This window comes from Anolis carolinensis, unplaced genomic scaffold (assembly GCF_035594765.1).
Source record: "Anolis carolinensis isolate JA03-04 unplaced genomic scaffold, rAnoCar3.1.pri scaffold_9, whole genome shotgun sequence".
Lineage (NCBI taxonomy): Eukaryota > Metazoa > Chordata > Lepidosauria > Squamata > Dactyloidae > Anolis > Anolis carolinensis.
Window position 1 is genome coordinate 18,689,519 of NW_026943820.1, and position 13,141 is coordinate 18,702,659.

The 13,141-nt window shown below is 42.0% G+C and overlaps 1 protein-coding gene across 1 annotated transcript in view; it reads left to right on the forward strand.

Moving 5' to 3' along the window:
• Positions 1–9,751, forward strand: part of edc4 (enhancer of mRNA decapping 4) — a 47,094-nt gene extending 37,343 nt beyond the window's left edge. Inside the window, exons 25-29 of the mRNA XM_062961517.1 lie at positions 1,017–1,182; positions 2,860–3,046; positions 5,850–6,069; positions 7,282–7,445; positions 9,345–9,751. Coding sequence (XP_062817587.1) covers positions 1,017–1,182; positions 2,860–3,046; positions 5,850–6,069; positions 7,282–7,445; positions 9,345–9,537 — 930 coding nt within the window. The 3' untranslated portion in view covers positions 9,538–9,751. The remainder of the gene's footprint in view (positions 1–1,016; positions 1,183–2,859; positions 3,047–5,849; positions 6,070–7,281; positions 7,446–9,344) is intronic.
• Positions 9,752–13,141: the final 3,390 nt, after the last annotated feature.

Here is a 13,141-nt window from a genome sequence, read left to right on the forward strand (position 1 = left end):
TAAAAGCTGCCACCAAATTATAGAGGTTTTATAATGCTGCCACCAAATTACAAAGGGGATCATCGGATTTAGCCACTGGCTACTTAGAGAGGAGACTTTTTAAATTTTGTTTTTCTTTCTTTCTTCTTGTTTATTCTTGACAGAGACTGAGATGTTTGAGAGAACAACAACAAGTTTATTCAGGCACAAGCTTAATAGTTACAATTCTCACTTACAGGCACTTTCCTTAACAATTGCAATAACAGAATGAGGTGATTCAAACTTCCTAAAATTCCACTTCAATCACAGAATATCTGTTCCTAGTCAGGAGACAGACTACCTTAAAATAAGCCACCAAACTTATTTTAAACTGACTCAAATCCAACCTTTGAGCCACCCTGATTCTCCAACTGAGAATCAGTCCTAACTGCAATTCCTCCAATTACAGACTACCTTAAAATAAGTCACCAAACTTATTTTATCCCTGATCCCCTAACTTAGGATCAGCCTTCCCTGAGCTTCAACAGAGCCCACACTAAAATCAACTTTCTCTGTGGTTCTCTGACCACGCACACTGACTGACTGAGTTTCCTTTCAAATTCTGCTCTCTCTTCATCTAACCCAGTTGGCTCCGCCCCCTTCTCCATGGCAACCAACTCATGGTGCAGAGTAACTGAAATATTAACCCCCATTTTTTTAAACACAGTTAAACATGACTTTTAAAACACAATTAAACATGACATCTGTAAACTAAAATTCATACTTCTTTACAAGCCCGTCTTAGAGGGATGAGTACTCCTTCCTTGGAGGCCTTTCAATGGCGGTTGAGTGGGCATCTTTCATGTTCACTGTAGTGCATGTTTCTGCATGACCGGGAGAGGGATTTTCAAAGGTGGAGGAAGTACAGACCTTTGATCACATCTGGCCCTTCAGTGACTCTTATGTTCCTCTTTATGCTCCTGCTGTCCTTCAGGAATAAGGAGGGACAGGAATAAACCATCTTGAATACATAGGCTGAGCCTGTGCTTTTATTTCAGAACTTAACGGATGCTATTGCCCGGGCAGCAGCTGATACCTTGCAAGGACCCATGCAATCTGCATATCGGGAAGCGTTTCAGAGTGTGGTGCTGCCTGCTTTTGAGAAGAGCTGTCAGTCAATGTTCCAGCAAATCAATGACACCTTTAAGCAAGGCACCCAAGAATGTATGTCATTCACACACAGCCTGACCTGGTGCACTGGGCAATCAGTTGTAGAGTAAAGTAGGAAGGAGTGTCTTTTTAATTACACCATGTATGGCCTCTCTGGGGGGATGTTCTCAACAATTCCTTCACAACTATGAAATTTTCCCCCCTTTGAGAATTTGTATTTTTAGAAAGCTTTGAGAGACTTGTAGGGTTTACAGTTAATTGGGAGGTTCAGGAGGCCTAATATCTTTTTAAAGAGCCAAAGTGGAGTTCTGGTGACATTTTAGAGGGGATATTGATTGATTTTCGTTGCCCTGAATCTTTGGAAATGGAGCTGGCCATATAGATGTCTAATAAAGCATGTTACAGGGTGTTTAATTTGAGCAGTGTTGTAAAGCTTCCTAGGTGGTTGCTGCTGGTTCATCCAGGTCAGTATTGTAACACAGTAGAAATAAAATAGACCACAGGGCTGTCAAACCTATTTCCATTGAGGGCCACATCTGTCTTATGGTTATTTATTTATTATTTATTTGCTACATTTATATGCCGCCCTTCTCACCCCGAAGGGGACTCAGAGCGGCTTACAAATTAAATTTACATACAATATTATATTAGCAATAGTACAATACTGGTAATAAATTACTATATTGTACTGTATCAATATATTGTAATATTATTAGTAATATTACATGTAAAATATAATATATAATTAATATTATTATATTGTATTATTAGTATTATATCATATTACAATACAATATTATGAATATTATATGTATATACAATATGTTATAATTATTATATATTATTGTAAATTATATTGTATATATATATAAACACACACACATATATATATGTATGTGTATATATATATATACATATGTGTGTGTGTGTGTGTGTGTGTGTGTGTGTATATATATATATATATACACACACACATACATACCGTATATACATATACAGTAGAGTCTCACTTATCCAAGCTAAACGGGCCGGCAGAAGCTTGGATAAGTGAATATCTTGGATAATAAGGAGAGATTAAGGAAAAGCCTATTAAACATCAAATTAGGTTATGATTTTACAAATTAAGCACCAAAACTTCATGTTATACAACAAATTTGACAGAAAAAGTAGTTCAATACGCACCAATGTTATGTTGTAATTACTGTATTTACGAATTTAGCGCCAAAATATCATGATATATTGACAACATTGACTACAAAAATGGCTTGGATTATCCAGAGGCTTGGATAAGCGAGGCTTGGATAAGTTTTACATAATGGCCAGTTGCTCTTTACCCAGTTTGGGTCTCCAGATGTTATTGAACTGCACTTTCAACTCTCTGCCCGTGTGGATTGGGGATAATGGGACATACAACCCAATAGCACTTACGGTTCTGAGGTTGGGGAAAAGTTAAAGGACATTTAAAAGTCATGCATCCTGTCCACAAGCCTTATATCTAAATCCAAACCTCAGAGTCATGACTAAATAGATGTTACTGTATCCCAGCTCTAGTCATGTCTAATGAGTCTACAGGAGTTGTAGTCCAGCATCTGGAGGGCCACACCAAATGACATGGCAGGCCAGATTTGGCCTGCGGGCCATGAGTTTGATACATGTGCATTAGATTAAGTTGTATGCCTGTTCTCTTATGGTACCCACCCTAAGATTGAGTGTTTTTAAATCCTTGCATAGATATTCAGCAGTTGGAGACTCATATGAAGACTAAGAAGGCCCGGGACCAGGATGCCCGAGACTCGCAGCTGGGCCAGCTACGACAGCTGATCACCACATTTCAGAGCACCACTGACCAAATGGCGTCCACCATTGCAGCTAGTGTGCACACTGAGGTGCAACATCAGCTCCATGTGATCGTGGGCAAGTGAGTTTCGAGTGGGTGGGTGACATGCACATCTCCGTGTGAAAGGTATTCCTAATATTCAGGTGAAATCGCATTCCTTGTAATTTGAATCCATTGTTCCATGTCCTAGTCTCTAGGGTATCAGAAAACAAGCCTGCTCCCTCTTCCTTGTGGCATTTTTTCAGATATTGAAGCATGGCTCTAATGTCTCCTCTCAGCCTTCTCTTCTGCAGGCTAAGCAGACCCAGCTCTTTTAGCCTCATAGGGCATTTGTTTAATTTATATCCTGCCCTTCTTCCAATATGTCTCATCCAAGGTGGGCCACAATATTAGAACAGTGAAAATAGAGCAATGTGTTGTCGAAGGCTTTCATGGCCGGAATCACTGGACTGCTGTGAGGTTTCTGGGCTGTATGGCCATGTTCTAGAAGCATTCTCTCCTGACGTTTTGCCCACATCTGTGGCAGGCATCCTCAGAGGATGTGAGGTATGTTGGAAACTACCATATTTTCCAGTGTATAAGACAACTTTTTAACCCAGGAAAATCTTCTCCAAAGTCAGGGGGTCGTCTTATACGGCAGCTATGGATTTATGGGAGTTGGAGTTTGCTGAGGGCCAGACCTCCAATTGCCTTGCCAAGCTCCACCTCCTCCAAGGCCTCACCTCGTCCCAGGATCCCATAGCAAAGACCTCTGCCGGTTGGAGGGCGGCCGGGGGGGGGGGGGCAGGGGCCACCAGTGGGGCTTGCTGCCTTTTTGTTTTGTCAACCAAAAACCGAGGCCCGCCCCTGGCTTTCATGAGGGTTGTAGGGTGGCAAGAGGCAGGGACCAAAAACCACCTCCATGCTTCGCCAGAGGCTCCTTCCTTCCTGCCGCAGCTGAGGCCTGCCCCTAGTTTTCATGAGGGTTAGAGGGTGGTGGCAAGGAAGGAGCCTCTGGCAAAACATGGAGGTTTTTGGCTGACAAAACAAAAAGGCATCAAGCCCCACTGGTGGTCCCTACTCCCCACCGCCCTCCAACTCCCGGAAGGTTGGAGGGCGGAGGTTGGATGGCTGCCGCTACACCAGGCACAGGCAAACTTGGAAGGGTAGCCTTATATGGTGAATATCTGAAAACTGTTATTTTAACTCGAAAAGTTGGGGATTGTCTTATACACACCGGAAAATATGGTAGGCAAGTGGAGTTTATATATCTGTGGAATGTCCAGGGTGGGAGAAAGGACTCTTGTCTATCTGAGGCAAGTGTGAATGTTACAATTGGCCACCTTGATTAGCATTGAATGACCTTTCAGCTTCAAAGCCTGGCTGCTTCCTGCCTGGAGGGATCCTTCGTTAATACAATGTTAATACATTTCAAGATGTGATCCTGCTTTGTTAGACTCCTTAATGTGCTATTTAATTCCATACCTATCCCTATATGGATAGACCTACTCTTCACACAGAACGAAAAAAATATGAATACATGAATTTAACCCGTGCATTATATACTTGAGCATAAAAATTTAATAGGACAAATAGGATACAAAGATTCTCTTTGTTTGCCTACATGTGGCATCATTTGATAAAATACTTGCCTGTAAATGTGGTTCACGCATTCTTCGGGATGTGGTGCAAGGTGCTATTCTGTATTCTTTGTTCTTTCCCAAACCTCCCCTTGCAACACCTGCCAAGCCTGGTCAAGGCCTGCTGCTTTCTCTAGGGCGAAGCTCCTTTCTTGGAGGCTTTTAAACAGACGTTGGGTGGCCATCTGTCAGGGATACATTGATTGTGCTTTTCTTGCATGGCAAGGGGTTGGACAAGATGGCCCATGTGCTGGTACGGCTGTACCAGAAGCTCCGACTTTATTTTCTTGCTGCTAATGTTTGCAATCATAGGACAGGCCCCCTGTCAATCATCAAGTTTGTTTCCGCCCCTTGTTCAGGGCTCTGGGAGGGAAGGAGCCATTTTTAAGTCTATCTCACTTAAGGAAGTTAAGCTATAGGACGTAGACCAGCTCGTTCCGTAGAAAAGCTTCATATCTCAATAACATAACATAACAATATAGAACATCCGAGAAAACAGAAACGGAAATTCAGGGGAAAAGGTCTCAAAGGTTCTGGCTAAGAGCTCACAGCCTCTCAGCCTCACAGCTCCTGAGGGAAACAGCCCTAAAGTTTCCAAAGAAACCTCAGAGAGAGAAGAACACCACAGATCCACGGAACCCCAGCTGAAACATATACAAGCCTTGGTTGGTAGGTCCACTTGATACCCAGACGCATTTGGAATCTGTAGTGGGTCCCACATCAGCTAGGCCCATATAATAGCCTGGGAGAGGTTATAAGAGGGTTTTCACAGTTATCCAAAGCCAAATGCCTGTCCCCTGGGGACAAGACTGAAAGGGCCAACAGTTTATTAAGGAAACCTTGAAATGTTATTTGACTCCTTGAAGATTTATTATTTGTTCAACAATAAAGACTTTGTTATCTCATTAAAGACTCAAAGGACTATCCTTCTTCAGGAAAATCCTCAAGAACCTCTCTTTGAGGTGCCCTGGCTTCCCGCTGGGCATAAAGTATACGTCCTATACAAAGACAATAGTTACAGGCCCAGCACGTGTCAGAACAGCCCATGTAATCTCTTCCAACTCTGTGATTCTAGATCTGGCTTTAAAGAGAAGGAGGGTTCTCTGGGGGGTTTGCTTTGTGCTTGACTTTGACCATGTTTTGTGTCCAAATCAAGACATGCCACACCTGAAGGGGTGCACAACATATATCCTTACTGCTTATGCATCACACACACATGGCAGTGTAAGATCTTCCCAAGTGTTCTTATTTCCCTTTGCTTTCAGCATGCAAGACTCCATCCTGGCTCAGGTGCAGCGCGTGATCAAGGGAGAAGTGAGCACGGCCATGAAGGAGCAGCAGGCGGCCGTCACCTCCAGCATCATGCAGGCCATGCGCTCTGCGGCAGGCACCCCCATCCCTGCCACTCATCTAGACTTTCAATCCCAGCAAGCGCATGTACTGCAACTGTTACAGCAGGGGCATCTGAATCAAGCCTTCCAGCAGGTACTTATTCATCCTCCCACGAAAGATGTGAGCGGCCGATCAGGTCTTCAAAGGGAAGTTTCTCCCATGATACTTTCAGTATTCCTCAGATCAATACACTGACAGGTGGTAGATTCAAAGAGCACAAAAGGGAACACTTACTTACATAGTACTCCATTAATTTATGAAGTCTGCTACTATACTATTTGACGATAGTCACTGATTTTAGCTTCATTTGTATGTCACTTTCCACAGGACTTCCCAAAGCAACTTGCAATATTTACAAATGAAAAGGAGATGAGCAATAATTACAAGTTACTGGGTTAAGCATAATTAAATCAGTATGTTAAATGTATTATTGAAGGCTTTCATGGCCAGAATCACTGGGTTGCTGTGCGTTTTACAAGTTTCAGAAGCATTTTTTCCTGACGTTTTAGCTGCATCTATGGCAGGCAGCCTCAGAGGTTGTGAGGTCTGTTGGAAACTAAGCAAGAGGGGTTTATGTATCTCTGGAATGTCCCAGATGAGAGAAAGAACTCTTGTCTGTTTGATTAGCATTGAATAGCCTTTCAAGGTCTGGCTGATTGCTGCCTGGGGGAATCCTTTGTTGGGAGGTGTTAGCTGGCCCTGATTGATTCATGACTGGAATTCCTCTGGTTTCTGAGTGGTGTTCAACAATTTCTGTTGAAATTGTCCACAAGCATGAAAATGAACAAAATCTGGCTTCTGGTATTTAAAAACTCTAAAATCAGGACAGTAAATAAAGAACTACACTCAGAAAACAGGGGAATTCCAGACATTAATCAATCAGGGCCAGTTAACACCTCCCAACAAAGGATTTCCCCAGGCAGGACCTTGAAACTGAAAGGCTGTTCAATGCTAATCAAGGTAGCCAATTGAAACATTCACACCTGCCTCAAACAAACAAGAGGTTTTTCTCCCACCCTGAACATTCCAGATATATAAACCCCACTTGCATCATTTCCAACATACCTCACAACCTCTGAAGATACCTGCCATAGATGCAGGTGAAACATCAGGAGAAAATGCTTATGGAACATGGCCATACAACCCGGAAATCTCACAACAACCCAGAGTTAAATGCAATTCAAAACTACCGATTAATCTGTAAAACATTACAAATAAAATGACCTGATCCAGTAGCTTAATGCTATACAGAGATACAGATTTCCCGTCATGCAGTTGGGTTGTGCACTCCCTTCTGTCTTGCAGGCTCTCACTGCAGCAGATTTGAACCTGGTCCTCTATGTTTGTGAGATGGTTGACCCTCAGCAAGTGTTTGGGCAGCATCCCTGTCCATTGTCCCAGCCTGTCCTCCTGTCCCTCATCCAGCAGCTTTCTTCAGATTTAGGAGCTCGGACAGAACTTAAACTTAAGTGAGTATGGCGAAATGGTGAGAAATTGCTTCTTTCAGTAAAAGACATAATTGCATTTCTGTAACTTTGTGTTTTGTTAGTTGTGGACATATAAAAGTGCTGTAAAGGATGCTGAAACCCCTATTTTATTTCATCGCATATTATTCATACTCCCCTTTTTTTCAAAGGTGTGACTATTTTGTGGTGAAATATGGTGTCTATTTTGTTTCAGAGATTAACAAACTTTGCCCACATTTCACTGTCATGCACAGCATTGCATTAATAAAAGCCAGAAACCTGTTTCTTCCTTTATTTTTTGGGAAACACCAAGATATTGTGGAGTCTTCCTCTTTCCAGTACTTTAGTCATAATCCGTTGCTTCTAAATCTTTTGGATTATAGCTTTCCATAACCCATAACTTTGGCTCTGTATCTTTGTTGGATATCTCCTTTCCTGCAATTTGAACCAGTTGCTCCTGGAGATTAGGACACAAAGCAATGGGTTCAAATTATAGGGAAGGTGATTCCACCTGAACGTTAGAAAGAACTTCCTAACCATAAGAACTGTTCAACAGTGGGACTCTCTGCCTTGGAGTCAAGTAGATGCTCCTTCTTTAATAAAATAATAATAAAACTTTATTTATATCCCACCCTAACTCCCCGAGGGGACTCAAGGCAGTTTATAACAGATATCAGCAAACATTCAATGCCGTGGGAAGTTGAACAAAGACAAAAATAACCAACACCCGAAATCCCAAAAACAAATCCACATCTATATCAAAAATAATAACACATTATACTGCAATATTACTAGTAATATTATATGTGATATATAATATACAATTATCATATTATATATTATTATATTGTACGATATTATTATATTGCAATATATATAACACACTACCAGTACTTTTTTTGGGAGCCTCCGGTGGCACAATGTGTTAAAGCGCTGAGCTGCTGAATTTGCAGATCGGAAGGTCCCAGGTTCAAATCCCGGGAGCGGAATGAGCACCCGCTGTTAGCCCCAGCTCCTGCCAACCTAGCAGTTCGAAAACATGCAAATGTGAGTAGATAAATAGGTACAGCTCCAGCAGGAAGGTAAGGGTGCTCCATGCAGTCATGCCGGCCACATGACCTTGGAGGTGTCTACGGACAACGCCGGCTCTTCGGCTTAGAAATGGAGATGAGCACCAACCCCCAGAGTCGGACACAACTGGACTTAACGTCAGGGGAAACCTTTACCTTTACCTACCAGTACTTTATACTATTAGTATTACATGTTGTACCATATCATAAGTTGTAGTATATGCAATATATTATATTACGGCATTATTAATACTACATACAATATACCAGAACTACGTATTACATTATGATGTTATTATTTCTGTATATTATATATGATAATAGGTATATCATATATGAATATATGACCTACTGACAATCCCCACCTGGACACGGAAAGTGCCTTAAATGTACATTTAAATGTATAATTATGTATATTTTAATGTATATTCTTAATTTTATTGTAATTTTTAATCTTGATGGATTTTTAAATTTGATGAAAACTGTTTTTTGATATGTATGCTTATATTGTAAGCCGCCCTGAGTCCCCTGATGGGTGAGAAGGGCGGGGTAGAAGTGATGTAATAAAAATAAATAAATAAATAAATTATTATATTGTATATATTGAGAGGCTCCCAAGTGATGTTGCAGGAGACATGGTGGAGCTGTGTCATTGGAGGCTTTTAAATACAGGCTGGATGGCCATCTGTCGAGGGTGCTTGGATTGTGCTTTTCCTGGATGGCAAAAGGGGTTGGACTCTTGGGATCTCTTCCTGTGTCTCTAATCTCTGTGTGGTTTTGGAACCCATGTTCACGCACTCTCAACGCATGCATTGTGTTATTTTGTATGCAGTTACCTGGAGGAGGCGGTGATGCACCTAGACCACAGCGACCCCATCACGCGTGACCACATGGGCTCAGTGATGAACCAGGTGCGACAGAAGCTCTTCCAGTTCCTGCAGGCCGAGCCTCATAACAGCCTGAGCAAGCCTGCTCGCCGGCTCATGATCATGCTCCAAGGCCTGGTCACGCCTAACATCTCCTAACAAGGCCTTTTGACCAGTCTTGTGTGATGGCACCCACCATTGCTAACCAAATGTGGCTGCTTTTTTCCTTTTCGTTTTCTAAAAGTTCAAGTAAGGAGAAAAATGCACCCACGCGACATGTATAAATGGATATAAGGGGCTGTCCAAGTCCAGCTGTGTTACTTGTATAACCTGAAGTACATTTTATTTCTCTGTGCAAGCAACCCCCCCCCCCCCCCAAAAAAAACCCACCCTACATCTGCCTCTCTTTGTACAATTTAATGTTGGGGAGAGAAAGAGAGATTAAATCCAGTCCTCCCATTTTATAGCACGAGACCCTTCTTAAGGATTTGGGGGGATAGAGAGGAGTGTGCTCTGCAAATTTGCCCTCTCATATCATGGGGAAAGGGGTAGATGTGCCCAATGAAAGGAAAAAGGCCAGAAGTTCCCGTCCAAAGTAAGAACAGGGTGTAGAATTGCAGCAGCCCTGGTGAGGCTTGGTTTTTGAATTGAGGAAGCAGTGTGACCAGTTCATGAAGCCCACTCATCTTGGAAAGCTGCATCCATTCTGGGAGAGGGGAGGGGGTGAGCTTGTTCATGGGTCAGAATAAGTCCTTTAGGTTTTATTTTGTTTTTGCCTTTTACACCATGATATTATTTCCCCCTTCTTTTTATCTACAATCTTAACCTTTCATTTTTGAATAATGTTTAAAAAAAGTTCAATAAATGACTTTTTGAAGGAAAAAAAATGCTGCTGCTGCTTCTGTTCCTTAATGTGTTACGGTCAGGACTCCTCAGTTACTGTCTCGATCATTGCTGGCTGTCAAACAAGAGGGAAACTTTTCCAACAAAATGAGATTTCTGGCATCACACCTGATTAGAAATAGAACAGAAATATAGCCAAACTAGCTGTGCCTGGCCATGCGTTGCTGTGGCATAGTCCTAAGTGGCGTTTTCTTGGTGGCTTCAAGGTGGCCTAGAGGGGATTCCCTTAGGGATGAAACAGCCAGGCTTTGAAGTTGCAAGGCTATTCAATGGTATTCAGGCTGGCTAACAAGAGAGTCCCCTAGGTATGAAGCAGCCAAGCTTTGAAGCTGCAAGGTCACTCCTTGGAAAGTGATAAGTGTTGTGGCCAAGTTTGGTGTGATTTGGCCCAGTGGTTTTGTTGTTAACTTGGTCCTAATTATGCACATTACATTTGTTTGTAAGAACGTAGAGACGTGGATTAGGTGTTGTGTTGTCAATTTTCTAGGTTGGGGGGCCTTTAGTTTTGTTGTTTTGCCCGGTGGAGCAACACCATTATCCTTTTATATATATATACTAGCTGTGCCCGGCCACGCGTTGCTGTGGCAAAGTGTTGGTGGTATTGGTTAAAAATTGTTGTGTAATTTTTATGTGACGTTATTTGTATTTTTTAATTAATTTTATTGTAAGTTATCTTTTTATTTATTATATTTTATTATTTTCTTGTATTAGTTTTAGTTATTTTCTGTTATTATAGTATTTCATTGTATTAATTTTTTTGTGTTTTTAATTATTTTTAGTGTTTTTTATTGTTTTTTATTGGGTTGCTAGGAGACCAAGTTGGAGGAGCTTAGCCTTCTAACTGGCAGCAATTGGATAAAAGCAATTATTCCTCTCACTCTAATTAGGACTTTATTTTTCTTTTCTTTTTGTTGTATCAACCTAGAGGCATGGATGATGGGTTGTGTTGTCAAATTTTGAGGTTGGGGGGGCTGTAGTTTTGCTGTTTTGTGGGTCGCCGTGATGCCATCACTCTTTTATATAGATAGATAGATAGATAGATAGATAGATAGATAGATAGATAAAGAAGAGACCTGTTACCAAGATGAAGGGATTCTGACCTTTTCCCCACCCCACACTATTGCCCCGATCAGGAGATGAAGCCCCCCTGTGTTTTGGGGAATCCAATGGCTATGCTGGCAAGGAATTTGGGAGTTTTCCCAAATTTTAGGTTTGATTCCATTCTAATTTCAGAAGTGCCTTTTTATCAATCAGTTCAGTTATTTTGCAAGAAGTATCTCTCTTTTGCCTCTGAAAGCATTCTAGGCAGAGAAGAAAGAACACTTTTCTTCTGGCTCTGTCCCCTTTGGTTGTTCTGCCTATTCAAAGCTTACAGTTCTCAGTTCCCACTCCAAAAACAGTTCTATCCTTTGATGAAGAACATGGACATTTATTCTTCATCAAGCGAAGATGGTCACCAGAAAAAAACACAGTTATTGTTTCCAAGACAGATACTCAACAGATTTTGTAGTGTGTTTGTTGAAGGTTTTGGAATCACTGGTTTGCTGTGAGTTTTCTGGGCTGTGTGGCCATGTTTCAGAAGCATTCTCTCCTGATGTTTCACCCACATCTATGGCAGGCATCCTCGGACGTTGTGAGGTCTGTTGGAAACTAATGCACTTTGCATTGTTTTAAACTTTGTATATTGTATTTTATGGAGCCCCGGTGGCAAAGTGAGTTAAAGCAATGAGCTGCTGAACTTGCAGACCGAAAGGTCCCAGGTTCAAATCCTGGGAGTGGCTTGAGCAGCCGCTGTTAGCTCCAGCTCCTGCCAACCTAGCAGTTCAAAAACATGCAAATGTGAGTAGATCAATAGGTACCGCTCCGGCGGGAAGGTAACGGGGCTCCATGTAGTCATGCCGGCCACATGACCTTGGAGGTGTCTACGGACAACGCCGGCTCTTCGGCTTAGAAATGGAGATGAGCACCAACCCCCAGAGTCAGACATGACTGGACCTAACGTCAAGGGAAACCTTTACCTTTACTATATTGTATTTTATGACTGTTTTAACTGTTTTAACATTTTAGTTCATTGTATAACAGTGTAACGGCATCAATTGCCACTTGTAAGCCGCCCTGAGTCCCCTCGGGTGAGAAGGGTGGGGTATAAATAATTGAAATAAATAAATAAACTAAGCAAGTGGGCAAGTGTTGGAAACTAGGCAAGTGCCCAAACACGAATCAAGGAACATGAAAGGCACTGCAGACTAATTCAACCAGAGAAGTCAGCCATAGCAGAGCACTTGATGAACCAACCTGAACACAGGATATTATTTGAGAACACAGAAATGCTGGACTACTCTGACTACACAGAGAAGCCATTGAAATTCACAAGCATGTGGGCAATTTCAACAGAAAGGAGGAAACCATGAAAATGAACAAAACCTGGCTATAGGTATTTTTTAAATTCTCAAATTAGGACAGTAAATAAAGAACAACACTCAAAAGGGGGAATTCCAGACATGATACAATCAGGGCCAGCTAACACCTCCTGACAAAGGATTCCTCCAGGCAGGAAGCAGCCAGGCTTTGAAGCTGCAAGCCCATTCAGTGCTAAGGCCCGGGCTGTGGTGCAGGCTGGTGAGCAAGCCAGCTGCCAGGTGCAACAAATCACTCTGACCAAGAGGTCATGAGTTCGAGGCCAGCTCGGAGCCTGCGTTTGTCTTCTGTCTTTGTTCTATGTTAAGGCATTGAATGTTTGCCTAATATGTGTAATGTGATCCGCCCTGAGTCCCCTTCGGGGTGAGAAGGGCGGAATATAAATACTGTAAGTAAATAAATAAAAACAAATAATCAAGGTGGCCAATTGCAACACTCACAC